The sequence below is a fragment of the Lates calcarifer genome, linkage group LG4 (assembly GCF_001640805.2).
Source record: "Lates calcarifer isolate ASB-BC8 linkage group LG4, TLL_Latcal_v3, whole genome shotgun sequence".
Taxonomy (NCBI): domain Eukaryota; kingdom Metazoa; phylum Chordata; class Actinopteri; family Centropomidae; genus Lates; species Lates calcarifer.
In genome coordinates, this window is record NC_066836.1 from 18,645,964 (window position 1) to 18,664,417 (window position 18,454).

At 39.2% G+C, this 18,454-nt stretch overlaps 1 protein-coding gene across 5 annotated transcripts in view; it reads left to right on the forward strand.

Moving 5' to 3' along the window:
* The window catches only part of tnk2b (tyrosine kinase, non-receptor, 2b), a 54,589-nt gene that overhangs the window by 310 nt on the left and 35,825 nt on the right, over window positions 1-18,454 (forward strand). For all 5 annotated transcript variants that reach the window (XM_051070133.1, XM_051070132.1, XM_018677378.2 and 2 more), the window contains exon 2: window positions 9,413-9,617. Coding sequence is in view for 1 of the 5 variants with exons in the window: in XM_051070135.1 (XP_050926092.1) it covers window positions 9,600-9,617 (18 nt within the window). In the remaining 4 variants the exon portion in view is untranslated. The remainder of the gene's footprint in view (window positions 1-9,412; window positions 9,618-18,454) is intronic.

An 18,454-nucleotide genomic window follows, 5' to 3' on the forward strand; every position in this document is an offset into this window, starting at 1 on the left:
TAAGCTTCTGTACATCATGACTGTGTCACAGCGTTGTGCTCTGCTGCTCTGTGGGATAGCCACTTGTCAGAATCGTCTAATGTTATGCTAGCCAGTTTATGAGGGTGCATGGCGGGAAGGACCCAACAGGTGAGAGCTGCTGTCACCGCTTCTATTGTGAAATACTGCAGCACGTTACACAAGCTTAACCACGGATGGTGCTAGCATTAACTTGTAATGGACTTACGTTAAGTTGTGAAGTAACTAAACAGCACAGGTGTGTTAATATTCTCTGACGTTGTCAGACAGGTAGCATGGCTGGCAACAGACAGAGACCCCAAGTAACTAGGTAATGAGCTTTAACTACTTAATAAATAGACCTTTTACATGGAAGACATATCGCAGTAGGAATAGCACAGGTGTAAATAATCAAATTAATGATTAAAGTGTGAATTCCACTTGCTTGCTTTGTCCTAACTTTGTGCATGTTGGTGCGTTAACGATATTATTATTATCTGTGCGTTTACTACTTTGAGTCAAAATGTCTACTGTGAAAAAGGTCCATGGTATAAAATTAATAAATTAAAAGTTTAATCTTTCACCCAGGCCACAAAACCTGAGATATCTGTGGGGGAACTTGACCAGTTTCTCCCTCTGTAGGTAAATATGTCCAGTATAACTTATAAATATAAGAACATATAAACCTTACTGTCCAGGCTGCTGCTGCTTATTGTTTTTGGATGAATAGCTGATATATGCAGCACAACTTACCAGTTGAGGCCATAGACTGTATTATGAATAAGGCATAATGCAGAACATAGAGTTGATAGGAAGATCGATAGGGAATAAATATGAATGAATGCATACACACTACAGGCATGTCTCATGCTTAGTGCAGTAGGATCCTCATCACGAGGAAACTTGTTAGTTTGGGGACTTTTTTCAGTCAATTAAATTAGTCTAATAAGATTAACAAGCATCCTCTGACTCTTGATTTTCAACCCCAGCTGTGTGTTCTCATCCAAGAAATCAAATCACTTACAACAAATAAAATATCTCAAAGTACAGAAAATATGCAGCTTACCATTTCTTGTTCCCACTTGCTGTGCATTATCTTGCTTTCACATTCTCCTCTCTCTCTCTTACTCACTCACTCACTCACTCACACACACACACACACACACACACACACACACACACACACACACACACACACCTAGTGTCAGATACAAAGCCTGAAGGCAGCAGAACAGAGCTCTCTACCTCCTAATCTGTAAATTCAACCTTAGCCCAGCCTTCCTAAATCACACACACGCACACACACATACACACAAATAAAGTCATCCTCCAAGAGAGCTTACAACAGGCATTAGGAATTATCAGCTGTTCAATATTATTTCTTGTCTCAATATTGTATCTTCATTATACTTGAAGTTTCTCAATGAAAACACTTGTTATCTTTTTGTTTCTCTGCTACTCACACAGACACACACATATGCACGCACACAGATCTGTTATCAGATTTTGCACACATTATCTACTTGTCGAAATAGCTGTCATTATCTGTAGATTTATGAGTAATGCTCATAGTTTTATGTGTAGCATTATGTAAGCCATTTGCACTTAACTGATTTTTTTTATTGGTACAATCAGCTGTAATGGTTGGCAGTGTTTGGCTGTAAAATCAGACTGACCCACTGTCTTCCGACAGTGTAAAGTCCAGGTCACTCTCCTACAGTAGGGTGTTGATAAATCAGGTAGTCACTGCTGAATGCCACATGGGTCTGTGTGATTAATATGATTGTATATTTTAATGTTTACATTGATATATAAACATTTCTTATTTAACATGCATCTCAGTTCAGCCTGGACAACATGGTCAATAGACATTTAATTTTCTGACTTCATAAATCTTGTGGTGTGATGATAGTTATTGGCTTTCAGTTTGACCCAGTTAATGTTTCACTACAATTTAGTTTACATAGGCCTAGAAACAGAAGTTTAAGGCAATGGAAACTTACATTTAATTATTGCCATTTTAATGTAGGATAAGTGGATGGATAAGTCACTGTACACAATATTAACCATCTAATAACAACAGCCTGTGGCTGAAGCTATTTGAGGTCAGAGCAATCTCCTACCTGTTTCTCCACCCTTGTATGCATGAAACGGTTGCACAGAGTAGACAAAGACAGATACATTGCATACTATGCTGCTAGAGGATACAGGATGCGACTTTTCTTCTGACATGTTGAGGCTTTGATGTGGTTGAAGTGTTACATTCTGTTACATTCTAAAATTCACTCAGAAGTCTGATTGTGAAGCTGCCTCTTAATCTGAGTAATTGTGCCATGGTAAGGCTGTTGCTATAAAACAAGCTGTGGATCTCTCCTCACCACACTGGTTGCGTGGTTTCACAGCACACATTGGGATCAGGTATGGTAGCAGGCACTTGTTTGGTCAGATGTGAAAGTCAAGGTCCCTCTAAATGAAATACATAACTGATCTGAAATGTAAAAATGTAAGCAACTCTGAGGTTGTTCTGTTTATCAGTGCAAAAATAAACTTTGTCATTATCTTTTTAATGCTAACAATATTGTTTGACACTTTTTCATACCTGTGCTGAGAGGATACAGAGGTTTTGGTACGAGTTAAAATTAGATTTTATGCAATTGTAGAAAAGTCCAATTGATTACCAGTATTATTGATATGTGACCAAATTTGATAACAAAGTGTTTTTAAATTTACACAATTCTCTAAATTACAGTTTTAAAATATTAGAGGGGTTCAGTCAACAAGGAAGAATATGATTCCCTTTATTTCTTGCCCCTGTCGTGACCCTTCACATCGGCATAGACTCAGATTTGACTTTACCTCCACTTTTCACAGGCTGTGGCTGGTAAATGTCTCAGGGAGGATCACTCTGTGTTTGAAGTGGCTACGATCCAGTTCTCAAACTCTTGTTTCTGCTGATTATTACACCTTTTTAGTCTGTGGCGATAGTGGGAGTGCCTGTATAGATATGCAGTTTGTCAGTGGAGGTGCTGGATTACAGAGCGCTCCTGGTACCATCTTCTTCTGGAGTGATATTGTGGTGTCAAAGAGGTTTTGTTTTGTGCAGCCCACATCTTTCTCTGCTGCTAATGTGTCCTCGAGTCAAACATTGAACTTTCGACTCTAAATGACTTTTTTGAAATAATTCTGGATAGAACTATCCCCTTAATCCATAACAATATCTTACATCTTGTTGTTTTCTTTTTATTTGTATTCTATTGTATTGTGTTGCTGTTGCTGTACAGAAGTCAGAATTCAGCTCTGATCTTATTACTTACAAGATGTTCAGTTATTTACTTAACTAGCAAGATGGCAGTCATATGACATAAATGCATTTAAACACATTCACTGACACAAAGTCAGTCATGCTCTCCTCACTAAGGACTGATTTAGTGAGAGACAGACAGGCCACAATTGTATGACTGGTACTGATTTTTACAATTTACATAAAGGGTTGGTGGAGCTTAGGGCTGGGTATCGTTCCAAATGTTCAGTACCGGTACTGATACAGATACCTTGACTTCAATACCAGTTCCTGAATGATACTTTTTTTCGATACCAATTTTATCAAATCAATCTAACAAAGAAAATTACATACATACATATACATCACAGCTCACTGCTGCATACTAAGGATCTTTATATCTTTGTGCTTCATCAAATTGGCTGTGTTGCCAGCCTTAGCAACAATGTCCTTTTTGCAAATATTGCATCGCGCACTACTGGCATCAATCTTGCTAAAATTTAGACATACTTTCGACCCTGGTCGCATTTTTTTAACCGTTTCAACACACACACACTGTAGTTCACAGCACAGATGAACCCCCTTCTGGGGGTGTAACCACATAAGTATTTGTCCTGCATGCCCGTGTATGTGTAACGTTACATTATAAGATCTTGATCATGTGATTAAGTCCTTGATATCGAAACTTGGCACCAAAAAACAAAGTGTCTCTTGATTCCAGGTAGTATTGAAGCATTTTGGTCGTGCTGTAAATCTCTCGTCTCTCTGTAAATATCATAATATAAAGAGTACGGTCTAGACCTACTTTATATGAAAAGTGCCTTGAGATGACTATTGTTGTGATTTGGCGCTATATAAATAAAATTGAATTGAATTGAATTGAATTGAATTGAATTGGTGGAAGGGATGGTTAGATTCCATTGTGCATTTTGGGGGCTATCACAGGTTTACAGGTGCAGTCATGCCTCAGTTTTGTGTATGTTAAATTATTTTTGCAGTTTTAAAATATTATTTTCAATTTCTAAAACAGCTTTGTTGATGTTGGGTTTCATTCATGTCATATTCAGTGCAAGGCTGAGCACCCTGAGCATTAGCCCAACTTAGACCTGCAGCATCTTTGAAACACCTATACTAGTTCTAACAGAAGTGAAATGATTGGACCTTTGATCAGTTTACAAGGTCTGATGTTAAAGGTTTGGCTCCCAAATTACAGAAAAATAAATTCTCAGTTAGCTTATGTTTTATTTGCCCAGATTTTCCACAGACCTTGCTGTGAACGAAAAAGGAACAGTAGTGAAAAAATAATTGACAAATATGTGTTCATCCTTCCTGTATTTGGTTGTTTCTGGCTGGTGTATCTACTGTGTCTATTGTGCAACTAGAAATGGGGGTACTGATGGTGGTATTTAAAGGGTCATTATATTTATGTTGGTATATATTTGATAGATTTGTAGATTTCATACCAAGATATTTATGTTCACCAATAAGGGAGAATTTCAGATTTTCTAAGGGGGCATTTTGAGATTCATTTCCTGATTTAATTCACTTGCTACTATTTGATGAGTTTTAATTTACTCAGTACCACTAAGATGATCCAGACTTAAAATCAGATGTTGTCATTGTAATGTTGCATGTATCAAAATAGATACCAAGGTGCCTCCTCCTAATGACACCACAGGATGTGATGATTGTAATTTTTAAAATGATGTGTTTTAAAATGAAAGGAACCAGACTCTTCTGCTCCATGTGTTTAAACACGGAGCTCTAAAGATGTTGGAATTAAAACTATTACTACTGTGCTGACACAGTATGATTACAGGTATTTTGACATGTGAGATTGATTAAAAGGAATCTGTTAATACTGGCTTGATGCCTAACAAGCAGTTAACGGTACAGGAATAGTGCCAAATGTGGGTAGTGCTAACTCCCTAACAGGATGTCACAGTCTGCAGGGGTGTTGCTTCACCTTCCTGAATGAGCAAAAGTTCTCTGAAAACACTTGATGACTCAGAGCAATTTAAGCTGTAGTTTACACTGTGTCCAAGTCAGTAATAAAGAATGACAGCCAGGGAAAAGGTACCAGTGCCAGGAAGTTTTCCAGTACTGCTTCCAGCTTGGTTTATGAGCAGATTATGAACAATAATATGAAGGCTTGAAGCTTTGACTCATCTGATTCTTTTACTGTTATTCCCAACCTTATTGCTCTTGATGTTGTAATTAGTGTGAAAAGACAAGGCTGGTGTTTTTTATTCTATGTATATTATGATCATCAAATACCATCAACAGTGAATTGATCCTGTATAACCAAAGTCTGATAGTTCTTATTCCTCAGTGCCAAAAATAGGGAAAAAAAAACAAAAAAACAAAACAAAACACACACAGAAACAAGCCACACCCTTGCACTGACAAACACATTAATTCATTCTGATAATTAGAGGCTTACACACTGTCCTGGGGTTGTAAATACTCATTAGAGCACCAAATGTGCGCTAATCCACAACTGAAAATAGTCCCCAACAAATGCAATATTTACTCCTGTTTGAGCAACATTTGATTAAAATTACAGTGCAGTTGGAAAGTTTTGAGAAAAGGTCTAATTTTGGTCTTTTCATGAGCGTATTCTTGAAGCTGTCACTACTGGTAAAGGTAAGAGTCAGTGTGTCTGACTGATATAGAAACCACTGACTTGTTTTGTGTATAACCATCTGATTGATTAAGCTTAAAGTCTGCCATAATGTTGCTTTTCTCTGACCAACGCTGTTCCCACCCATGTGTGCATTGCAGGAAATATAAAAAAATGAACAATATCAGAAATGGAACACTATGTAATAAAGACATGTATGAATGTGAATCTATTGGTTGTGCTAAATGTTGATTTATTCTCTCTCTGTCCACTGTCTTACTCATACCTATTGGTGTGTGAATGTGTGTGACACAGCAATAGAGAGAGATGGATTTCCTGTCCTCCGTCCTCTGTTAATGAGAGAAGATTGTGTTTCACTCTCCTCAACTCTCCATACTATCTCCTCTTCCTCACTGACTGGCAGAGAAAGTGTAGCTGTCCTCTGCTGTATCGTATGACCCACTGACAGCAGCTTTCCTTTGTCCTCTGGTGAGAGTATAGTTGCCCTGTCAGTTGCTCTGTTATTATGACAGTAGCCTGAACATGGGAGTATTATCATTCAGTGTTCATAGAAACATTATCAAAACAAGATTAGTCGTGGCACTAAACTGATCTAGACTCTCATGTATAATATGACCCAGTCTATTAATTTTCATTCTGTGGCTAAGGTGGTGTCACGAGTACCTGTATGTTAAAATCATACACTATATAAATGGCTAGTAGTCTAAGACAAAGACAATTGTTAGCGTTCAAGAGGTCCTGTTAAACTAAAGATGATGCCATTCAAAACACTTTTTTTGGTGAGTGGTGCCATGTTGACTTCATCAGTGGGGGGAGGCAGCATGAATGAATGGCTTTTCTGTGGACAGTGGAGTGCATGAATCAGCAGTGACTCTGCAATGGAAAACAAAGGAGAGGCAGGCTTTCTGTTTAGCCTGCTGAATCCTCGTTAATTATAAGCTTATCTAAAAGGACAAAGGAGTAGGAAAAAGGATGAAGAGCTTTACACTCAGTTGTCAGTTTATTAGGAACACCTATCTTAAACTAATAGTTTAATCCAACAGTCCTGTCATAAATCCTACTTTCCTAACTTTCACTTTCACAAACTGAATATGAAAGTACGATTTATGACAGAACTATTGGATTAAACTAGTTTTAGCTAGATGTTCCTAATAAACTAATAACTGAGTGTATGTACTAATATTGTTTTAGTAATGCTGTATAATGTAGAGATGATTGTGTTAAATTTTGGTTCTGAGTTTCCTACAGTTGGACTGTGGGCACACATTTTATTTTGTTTTACACCCAATTTGCATCATGTAAGCTTGATATGCAAAAGTTGACTGAAGGGTCACCATTTTTAGTCAAATACTCTCTATGTCAGTTACTGACTACTGCTGAGGTACCAACTAACAACTACTGGTACTTGGTACTTGAACACCAACTTCAGTGGATCTCTTTAGTGACCAACTAGAGGGGTTCTTTATTAGAAAAAACAAAACCAAAAGCTGATATCGGTGTCAACTTCATGGTGGCGTTAAATGAAATAGTCAGGAGATCACTGAATAGGACTCATCCATGAAGCTCTGTATGAAATTTAGTGGCAGTTCATCCAGAAGTTATTGATATATTTCAGCATGGACTAAAGTGTTGGAGTGACTGAGTGACATTCCCATCCACTAGCATGGCCAAAAACAATTACTGGATTATATTGTCATAGATTTAGATACATTTTCTGATCACTTTGCAAATGTTTCCATTTTGTGCAACAGCGTAATTAGAAAGCTGAGATGACATTCAGTGTATTCTTCAGTAAATATTAGCAAAAGGTTAGTAACCACTGCTCTATTGTTGATGCTGGTAGTCACTGTAGTTGATCCACTGACCTCACTTAGGCATGAGAGCTGATCTGCTTGTACATCTAGTATTAAAGTGGCCTCTGTGCCTACTTTGTGTGTGCAGTTTATTTTTGGCCTTTCTTATACTCTCTAGAGACTGGGTGGTGTTTGTGTGTCTGTATGTGCCAGGGTGGGGGCTACAGCCACGAGCTACCTTCTCCATCCTGACCTGCTCACTGACAGTGTTGCATAACAAAAATGTAAAATCTACAAAGGGGGTTGCATGATGTTGCCCTCAGGCATGTTACTGATTGTTCTTAATAGAAAAAGATGTTGCTTACTGTTTTAGCCTCTGCTGCTAATGCATGAATAGTGCATGTCAATAAATGAATGACATGCCTGGGGATTTTTATCCCTTAAAAGCTGCCCAGCTGTTGAGTGTTTGTATTTGTTTACAGTTCATGCTTGTGTGTGATTAGTGTGTTACTGTCCAGCATGCTCGTGTTGCACTGTTCAGTTACATACGTCGCCTGTTTTCTCACAGACAAAGGAGTCATTTGTGGAAGAAGAATAGCTTGGTCTTTCTCCTTGTTGTCAACTTCTCCTCTGACACTGTAGGCTCCAGTCAGCTACTTTACTAGGTGGTGGGTGGACTGTGTCCTCGTGTGTCCGTGTGAATCGCATTGATTCATTCATACTGCCCTCTCCTGCGCAGGGCCCCTCAGGCATTCCTACCCCAGCCCCCAGACCTGGCTTGGAACAATGTCAAGTCAATTCACATCCAACATTAGAAGCTGCTTCCGGTAGTAGCCAGCTGTAGGTTATTGAATTAGCAGGCTACAGTGAATCAGAGTTTCATATTCTTTTAAACTGTGTTTTCAGTCAAAACTTAAATTCGCTCAAGGTGATTATACTGTAAATTAATCAAAACGATCAAATTCATCTGACCACACTGGTTTGACTTTTCAGTTTTGCAACAGTATTATTATGAGTGTTCAGGTGTTGCCAGCACTCTGTTTGGTCATGTGTGCAAAGTGTGAGTGGGTGGATGGCTGTTGCTGAAAGCTTGGCTTCTGCTTCACCACACTAGATATAAAGTTTCATTTGCCTTGAAATAGGAAGGGAGATGAACAAAGAGTACTGGGGGTTAAACTAAACTGTGTAATTCACAAGAAAAGTGTGTACTTGTAAAGTATGTGTCCAGTACTGAAGTGTTAGGCCTACTCTATTGAACTGTTGTTTCATGTTGTGTAGCTTGACATTTTTCAAGATGAGATATCTTCGTATGCAAATGGAGTAAAACTAAATGTATTTAGTTTGTCATTTCAATTTTTACTCTGTGAAGTGCTGTCATATCCCGAAGACAGTGGTTATTATCATGTTGTGTGTTCATCAAGTACACAAACTGAGTGTGTGTCTGCGGGGGGGACCTTCAGGGCAGTTAAGTCCTTTTTCTGTGGAAACCCTGTGAACCTCTGCCTGGCTCTAGCTCTGACTCATGCTTGCATCACAATATTAATTCCCTCTGTCGGTGCGCTAAGAGCCATGGGTGCTGCTCACTTTTAGTTACTTACAACACTTTTAGTTACTTACTACACAATACTACGACACATCACTACTTATCACCTCCCATCAGACTTTAATCTGACCTTTTTTTTGTTGTTGTTTTTTCAGGCAGTTCCTGCAACATCCTGCATTTGTGTTGACCAATGGACGGAGATGAAATCATGTAAGTGTGTACTAATCTTACAGTGCCATGGGGCCTCATCTGCATGTGGTTGGCCTTTCATCAACCTGAGAGGAGCATCTACAGTGTCGGAGCTGACGCTGGACTCAGAGCAGGAAAGAAAACCAGTTTTTTATGGCTCAAATATTGCAGGTAAGAAGATTAGGAGCATGTGTAATGTATTCAGTGTCTCTCAGTTGCACTGTATCAGTGTAGCTCGGTGTGACTGTGTGCTGTGCATGTTTTTGCTGTAGTGTACACTATTTAAACACACACACACACACACGAGTTTGGTTGTGTATCAGAAGGTTTATCAACCATACTTTCTGTTTGCTTTTCTGTGTGTGTGTGAGCGAGAGAGAGAGCGAGAGAAAAAGAGAGAGCTATGCAGACATGAGATCATGCCAAACAGTGACTGAGTGACTGTGCTTTCCTCAGAGCAGGAAGGCCCACAGACCAGCTCACGGTGTGTCTGAATGGGAACTATTCACCTTTGAAATGCAGAGGAGTAAACACTGGGGTTGATGTCATGTTTGTGTTTCATACTGTATGTGAATGTGTGTGAGTTGAGGATAGAAAGTCAGAATGCTGTGGAAAAGAAAAAAAAAAACATTGTATCATTCAACAACAGAAATTGTATGTGTATAACTGTTTCCTGTTGCATGAGGCTTGTGTTTGTGTGTGGGGACCTGTTATGTTATATGATTTATTTATTTTCTATTTGTGGGGCACAGTCACTGAATAACAATTCCTAACTAATGAGGTAGAGTAGGAGGAAGTGAGAGTCACACTGGTGGCTTTAATAGAAACCCCTGTGTTCTTCAGGCACAAACAGACCCACGCACAGGATGCTGGCCAGCCAGACACTCCCCAACAGGTGTCTGCAACCATTAGTACAAAGAGAAATAATAATCGATTGTGTGTTTTGGAGCTGAGATGGAATGGAGGAAAAGTGAGGGGAGCAGTTAGTGTGAGTGTGTACAGTATTTGTGCCTGTGAATGTAGGAATTATGCCAGCATGCCTTTGTGTGAGTGGGTGCACTCCCTGACCCTTTACGTATGCTTTTGTTTTGTAAAACACCACACAAATGACCGAACATTGGCACCAGGCCAGTTGTTTACTTATCGGAGGCAGACCATCAGTGTTTAGTTCTGTAAATGACTCTATAATTGGAGCAGGGTTGAAGGCAGGAGGAGTGGAAGCCTTGTTTAAAGATGCTTATCTCACAGCACTGTTGAGGTCAGGTCAGGCCTCCTTCCTCTGCCTGAGGGAAGATAGTCCACTCAGCAAAGGTCTGATGTCTGACTGATCATTATATTTGCAGCTTTGTAGCCAAAAGATTGGTTAAGTAGTGTGAAGAAAGTATTCTCACTCAAGTACTGGAGTTAATCATGAGGTACTGGTACTTTACTTGAGCATTTCCATTTCACTGCTACTTTACACTTCAGCTTCACTACATTTTAGAGGGAAATATTTAAACTTTTATTTCTCTATATGCATTTATTTCATTTAAGTAATAATAATCCAGTTTCTGTTCACTTTAATCCTAATGTTTCTGTTAAAGTAAAATCAACTTGGAGGACTTTTAGCAAAGAAGTTAAACATTAAGATGTTGATACTTTTATTTGTTCGTTTTCTTAGAGTGCTACTGCTGTTTCTGAAAGATCTGGTCTGATATGTGCAGTACTGGACAGCACACTACTACTTCCACTACCTACTAACCAACAATAGTTGATGTTTTGTTGAAAATTAAGACCTGTTAAGTGCAAAATTGAAGTAAATCGGTCCTTTAAGGTTTACAAATCTACCAATCATATTGGCAGCAGGTAAAACACTAAAGAGAAATTTTGGTTTCACAAGCTGTTATTGCCTGAGGGAAAGAAAAAAAAAATCACATTTTAGCCTGTGATGCTCCAAGAAGGAATTCATGCTTCCAAAGAAGCTAGTGATTGAGTTACGTATTCTGCAGGGTTTAAATCAAGTGATAGTGGGAATAAAGTTTGAGGATAGGAAAGGTGGCTAAAGGGGAGTTGGGGAGCAGAGAGGAAGCTCCCAGAATAGCAGCAGCCACCAGTGACTGTGCTTTTTGTGGAGAGTGTCTCTGAATGCTTGGAGGGCCTGGGGGGCCCAGACTGACAGAGGAGAACTCAGAGGAAAGGGAGCCTCTGGAAGTCAGAGTGTATTTGTGTGTGTGTGTGTGTGTGTGGGTGTGAGAGAGAGGACAGTGTTATTCTAACCCTGAACTTCCGGCAGTTACACCATACCCCCCCATGCTCCAGTCTGCTTATTTCTATCAGTCTACCATTAGACCAGTTATCACATGCCTCACTGTCGTCTTCACTCCTTCCTTAGCTCTCCGTTCACCTTTAGCTCTTGTTTTTCCTTTATTCCCTTTTCACTTTCTGTTCCTTCACACAGATACACAGGTATTGCATTACCACCTCCCCTGAGGACTGGCGTGCTGTCTGTCGTTTCCGGGTGTATTGTATGTTAGCTGCGTTGTTGACGCATTAGTTTTCCTGATGAAGTGACCCTGTAATAGATCACCTTGTGACACTGGCAACTCACAGCCACAGACTGGAACACCAGAGCTTCTCTAAGCTCTGCCTTTCCATTTGAAAAATTAACCTCAGAGCAATGACCAGTGTGTAGGTGATTAGTCTCATAAGAACAATCGAGTCAGACATTGTGTATCATCTGCATCTGGTGGGGAAATTCCAGGACATCTGGTGGCCTAGTAATTAGAGACATGTGCCATACAACATCAAGCTGGGGACCTTTGTCGAATGTCATTCCCAACCTTTTCCTCCCCCCTGCATTTCTGTCTGTATCTCTGCTGTCAAAAATAATCACTAAAAGATTTTTGATGTTCAGGTATTTCACAATCTGGGTGTTAGTCCCCAAGAAGTCCTTGTAGCTGTCACAGATGTCTCCACTTCCATCAATAAAACATTTGATGTTGCAACTTTTACTTTTGCTTTTCGAGCAAACCTAATTTGAAACAAACCCCAATTTTATACCCCAGTCAATGTTGTTATCATAACTAAAACTTATAATGAACAGAAACATGAGTAACAACCGGGTTTAAAACAGCAGAATTTCTCTGTAGAGAAAGACATCATAATGAACACAAATGAGCCTCAATGAAAGGATTTGTGTATCATAAGCATTGAGTTCCTGTGTGTGTCTGAGCAAAAGGACAGAATTCAGTTTATAGTTGTCCTGTGATAGTTGTATTTTCACTGCATTTCTTCTGTGTTAAAGGTTTGCTGCAGTTTTTTGAAACTGTATGATCAGTCCATTTCTATCCCTCTGTTTCACATGCACGTGTACACACACACACAGTCAGGGCCACAGGGCACAGTGTATTGTTTCCTCTCTTATCTATGTAGTCTGCTCAATCACTTACTCCTTCTGGGTAGAGGGGACCGGAAGAGCAGCTTACACATTGACCAGACACACACACACACACATACACACACACACACTTGTACACCGCTGTAGAGGGTGATGATGCAATGCCTTAGTGTGTATTGCAGATCTGTTACAGAGCCCACATTATACACATACTGTGTTCCTGCTTTACACAATGAGACAAAACCACATTCAACTTATTCAACTTCAATCTCATTTCAAGGCAGGAACAGTGAACAGACTGAGACAGTGTATCCACTGAAACAATATGATCCATTTTAAGGAATTAAATATTTGAAAGTCTTGACATTTCATGATGACAAGTTATTTTTTGATAATGCTTTAATTTGATGAGAATGTGTTTATTGAAGCATTGTCAGAATATTAAAGTTTTAGAGGTTGTTATGATGGTGGATGTTTTAAATTGCTGAGGAGTTTTAATGTTGGAAAATGCTACACAGACTTTACTATGTGTGTTGTAATGTTCTAGTCCTTCTTAAAATGCCATCTGTTGGGCTGTTTTCAGAGGCTCAGAGAGTGTGTCTATAGAAATCATTAAGCAGGCATTTCACTTTTTCTCATTGCCAAGCTAAAGGAAAAACAACACACTTCTGCATTCCATTATCGGTTCGTGGGAGAGATATCTGCTTTTTCCAAAAATAGAAGCAATTATGTCCCTGGAAGCTGCATACAGACATCAGAGAGAATTATTAACATCTAACCTGGCAACAGTTTGAGCAGTAGTCTGCAGAATTTTCTCATCTCTGACGAATCACTTTACTGAATTACTATCTGCCTTAACTTAAATATTCTGAAAATAATGAAAAGTCCAATAAGCTTCCAATATGATTTCAAACACATACTGGTTATATGTTTGAAATTACATGTGTATCTTGCTTCAGACTAGTGTCTGCTGTTCAGACACATCTATCACTAGATAGTATGAAATCAGGCCAAATCAAAATGTTCTTAAAATGTGTGTTTTTATTTCTACACTCACTGTCTTTAAAGAAGCAAAACTGAGTTACATCTGATGCAAAAATGTCTGGTTTGGGGCTTTTGCACCTGCTTCGTAACCATGAAAAATGCTTTAAATGATACTTTTTCCTCTCATTGCCTCAAGCTGCCCCCATGTGGCCAGATAGAGTAATGATAATAGCAATAATAGCAGATAGTTGTAGATATATACATTTTATTCACAGGTTTAAGTTGAGAGCTGTGGCTGTGAACTTTACTTATTTAGCCTGTTTGATTTACCCCCGTACTATGCTGTATGTTACAGGTGGGAACTAGGAAAGAGTTTACATGTTTTCTAACAATGATGATGGGGGACAATAGTACTTAGTTCAGATTTGATGCAATTTCAAGCTAGAGATGGAAGTAAGGCTAAATGACATGGTTGAAATAGTTATCCAGTAAATGAAAGTGTTCTTTTATATTGCTATATATCACACAGTGGTAAATCTATGCAAAGTTAATCAAAGGGACAAAAGGCTTTAATCAAATAATTTGGATGTCTACTCAGATCATCAACACCGAAAAGTTTAGCTTAATAGTAAAGTCAAATTATCACCCAGCTGTGGATGGTAATGTGCAGTTTAAATTAAAAGTACCATATATGAGATCTGCTGTGATTTCAGGACAGGGTTGGCATGGTGTGAGCCGAGGGTGAGAATGAGTTAGTATATTCAGTGTCACTTCAATGTCACCACACGCGTGTGCATGCACACACACACCCACACACACAAAGCCCCTGGCATAATGTATGACCATGCGTCCAGATGGCAGTGACACAAAGAGAGCTTTAGCTCCTGATGATTTGCATACCTCATCACCTGTGACCTTGGCACAAATGCACACACAGATTAAATGAAACAGTGGGACCCTCATCCTGTCCTCCTGTCTGCCTAATCCTGTCCTCTGCTACTCTGCACAGCCTGGTGTTGCCCTGCAAGCTTTAGATCACCCTGTTAAATCCCACCTGTTTAGCCTGCAGGGACAAGGGAAAGCCAACACCGCTAAGATTCACGTGCCCCTTCCACATTTCCTAGAAAGACCGCATGAGAGCTGAGGATTATATAGCATGGGGCTCTATCTGTCTCTCACTCTGTCACATTCACACTAAAGCACATGCTGTTTTCTCTCTTTGTCTCTTCATCTCTATGTGTCCCCCTCTGATTCAGCCGAAGTGGAAATCTTTCTGAGAATGGGGTGATGAGAGAGGATTTGTTGAGGATAATATTTCTCCTGACAACTCTGTATGAAATATTGCGTGTTCAACAGTAAATGGAAGTCATTAGGTGGTTTGACTCTGTGCCCAGCCCTGATTGATCCCAACCAAGCCTGCTGAGTTGGGGACAGGCTTTCATTCAACTACACCCTTTTCATTTAGTCCACAGTTTTGAGCTTAATGTGTCAAAGCTGCACATGGTCCTCTTATAAAAAGGTGACTATAATGATACTGTTCAGAGTCAGGATGTGATATCACACAGCATTAGTAAAGAAATGACAGGAAATGAGTGGGAGACAAATTGAAACAAAGTTTTTCAGCTGGATTTGAACTAGGGATGTTGCAGTTTATAGTTGGTAGCTTAACTCCTAAACCATGGGGGCGTCCCCTAATTGGATAAGTTTATATTAGAGAGGTGGCAGGAAATGAGGGGAGAGAGATGAGAAGCAACATGCAAGATGGGTCTCCTATCAGATCCAGATCAGAGATGTTCAGTTTATGGTCAGCACCTTAACTTGAAGGCCAGGACATAAGGCACATGGCTATTCACAAACTAAAGATTTAAGTGTCTTGGTGAGAGCCCCGCCACTTGAAAACAAAACTATGGTTTCAGTAAAAATGATTTCTTTCTTTATCCTTCTTTGTTTTGCTACTGGGAAAAATTTAAAACATGGTTATTTCAATTAGGTTCCCCTGTTTTGAGAAGGTACAGCCTTGTCACACTTTTTATTTGTGCTGAAATTATTAGATGATTAATCAGTGAGTTTAGGGTTAGGGTTAGGGTTAGGGTTAATTGAGGGTTAGGGTTAATTGATAATAACCATTTAATAAATAATTGTGAGTAGTTTTCAGGAAGGAAGGAAGGAAAAAAGTAATTCCCAACGTTTCCACTGTGAAAATTTGCTGCTTTTCTCTTTTTTTTGGTATCATTATAAATTAAATATCTTTAGGTTTTGAGATAGACTAATTAAATATAGGAAAAAAAATATCAAAAAATTCCACTCACAATTTTTCACAGCCCAAGGTGTTGTCTTTACATCGCATTTTTTAAATCTACAATTTACAATGATATAGAACAAGAAAAGCAGTAAATCTTTACATTTGAAAAGCTGCAATGTTTAGTTTGCAATTCTTTGTCAATTGAGCAACATCATGTTTGAACTTGAAAACCTTCCTATGGTTTTTCAGCACATGAGGATGTTGACGATAGAAGGGGAAGAGAGAAAAAAAAGATATTCAGTTTTGACTGATAGCGTGTGGATCAACAGTCAGATCTTAGCCCTCTGTTGAGCGTTAAAAGTTAAGTAAGAGGTAAAGATATAAGCAGAAGTGAAATGCTGAAAGGGCTACTGTACCATTACTCCACAGTCCACACCCTGACCACAGCTACATCAGCTTCCTTGCTGGCCAGTGACGTTTTTACTATGTCAACATTTTTTTAGCACTGACCTCAGCACAGCAGCAAAGTCACTGGCCAATCTTAACATCTCCTTTTATATCATAGAGTAGTGAATCATCCTGTAGGATGTCTGGTGTTTTTCACCCTCAGGTGAAGTCATCGCCTAACTCAACAAGATTTGATCTCTGACCAGAAGTTGTGGGTGGGTGCTGCTACCATGACCTATAAGAAGAAATATTTCTTTCATATTGATGCTTCTCTAGAGTCACTGGCCCAAAGTGGTTGCAAAGAGGATTCATGTGGAGTCCCAGGAGAAACAGGTCTGTAACCCATTTTAAGTTGAATTGTAGCTCAGGAAACAGACTTTTGATAAAATGTTTGAATCCGTTGTTATTAGAATAATTAACTTTCCTTTACTAGTAAAATATTAGCAAGACTTAAAATTATGTACACAAAGTGGATGTACAGGGTAGGGCAAGACCGGATTTGTGTTGACAAGGTTAAGAGTCCTTGGAGAGTTGAGGGTAATAGGTTTAGGATGCGTCTGTAACTTAATGTGGTCTGAAAACATTTAGTTGTGTAAAAAGTCATCAGTTTTGGATAACTTGTAATCAGTGTGTTGTGAATCAACTCCGGGGGGGGAATGCCACTGATCAAACTCAAACGTCTTTATTTCATTCAAAACTACATGGGTCAGTGCACAGTACATGTCAGTGTACAAGTTACAGGGAGCGCTGGGAGCTTGTGAAAACAGTTGAATAATTTTGCCTGTGGCTCAGGAAGAGTTTTGTCCAATGTCAAAAAATAACTCTAATGATGTCATCATATCTCAGTTTAGGCTTGATGAACACAGATGTAGAGAAAACTGATTAACTTATGATGAAATCAATGATTATTTCTAGAATTATAGAATAATTTTAAAAGTAGAAAACGTTTGAGCTTTTGTTTCTTAACTTTGGAGGTCAATGTAGATATAACATATAAACAATATATTACAATATAATAAAGTTCCAAAGCATTTCCAAAAAAAGTGGAATAATTTCCACACAGCTACGACTCACACAGATAGACACAGTACACCATAACCTCTTCTGCTGCACTGTCCAGTTACTACCCTGATTATATTTCCACCCTATGAGCCCCTCATCAGTAGTAGACATCAGGGATTTCATCCAGCTCCTGTTCGAAAGCTTACTGCTGCCCCCAGAGTCTACCCACTAACAGTCGTAAAGAGACAGGAGGGACCCAGGAGTCAGTCCTTTAAGTCTTTAAGGACTCTAAACGCTCTCTTTTAAAGGGGGGGTTTGAACAGTCTGTGGTGTTTGGGCTGGGAACTCTGCACTGTTACACCCACTGCCTGTCTGCTTTGCTTCTCCATGCTCTCCATCATGGAGAAGGAGAAGGCGTTTACATGGTTTAACAGGCTCAGCTTTACCTTCCCCCTGACACAATATGGCTGATGGAGCTGCTGGGGTCAGAGGTCACAGTCCCAGTATTTGGTTATTAAAGGGGTTTTCCAGGCTTTGGAAGAGAATTTGTGAAATGTGCTCTGTAATGGGGACAGAGAGGTTAGAGTTGAAGGTGGAGTGCTTTCTGAGTAATTAATATTTGTGGGAAAATGATACACTTTTGAAGAGACCTCAACAAATATGTAATGGATGTATAGTGTAAGAAAAAGGAATACATAGAGAGGTTCTCCACATTTGATACAACACAGTAATTCTTACCCTGAAAAAATTTCAGTCCAGGGTTTCAGATCTTATCGAACATACCTCCTCATTCCTCACTAAAAAATCTCAGTATCTCCAGGTGCAGTCTGTTTGCCATTTCCTCCCAACCACAAATCATATATGGGTACAGAGTCTAACTTCCACACTCCACACCATTTCAACATTCCAAACAAAACTACAAGTGGATCAAGTTCCCAATTCCTCCCAAAAGCCTTA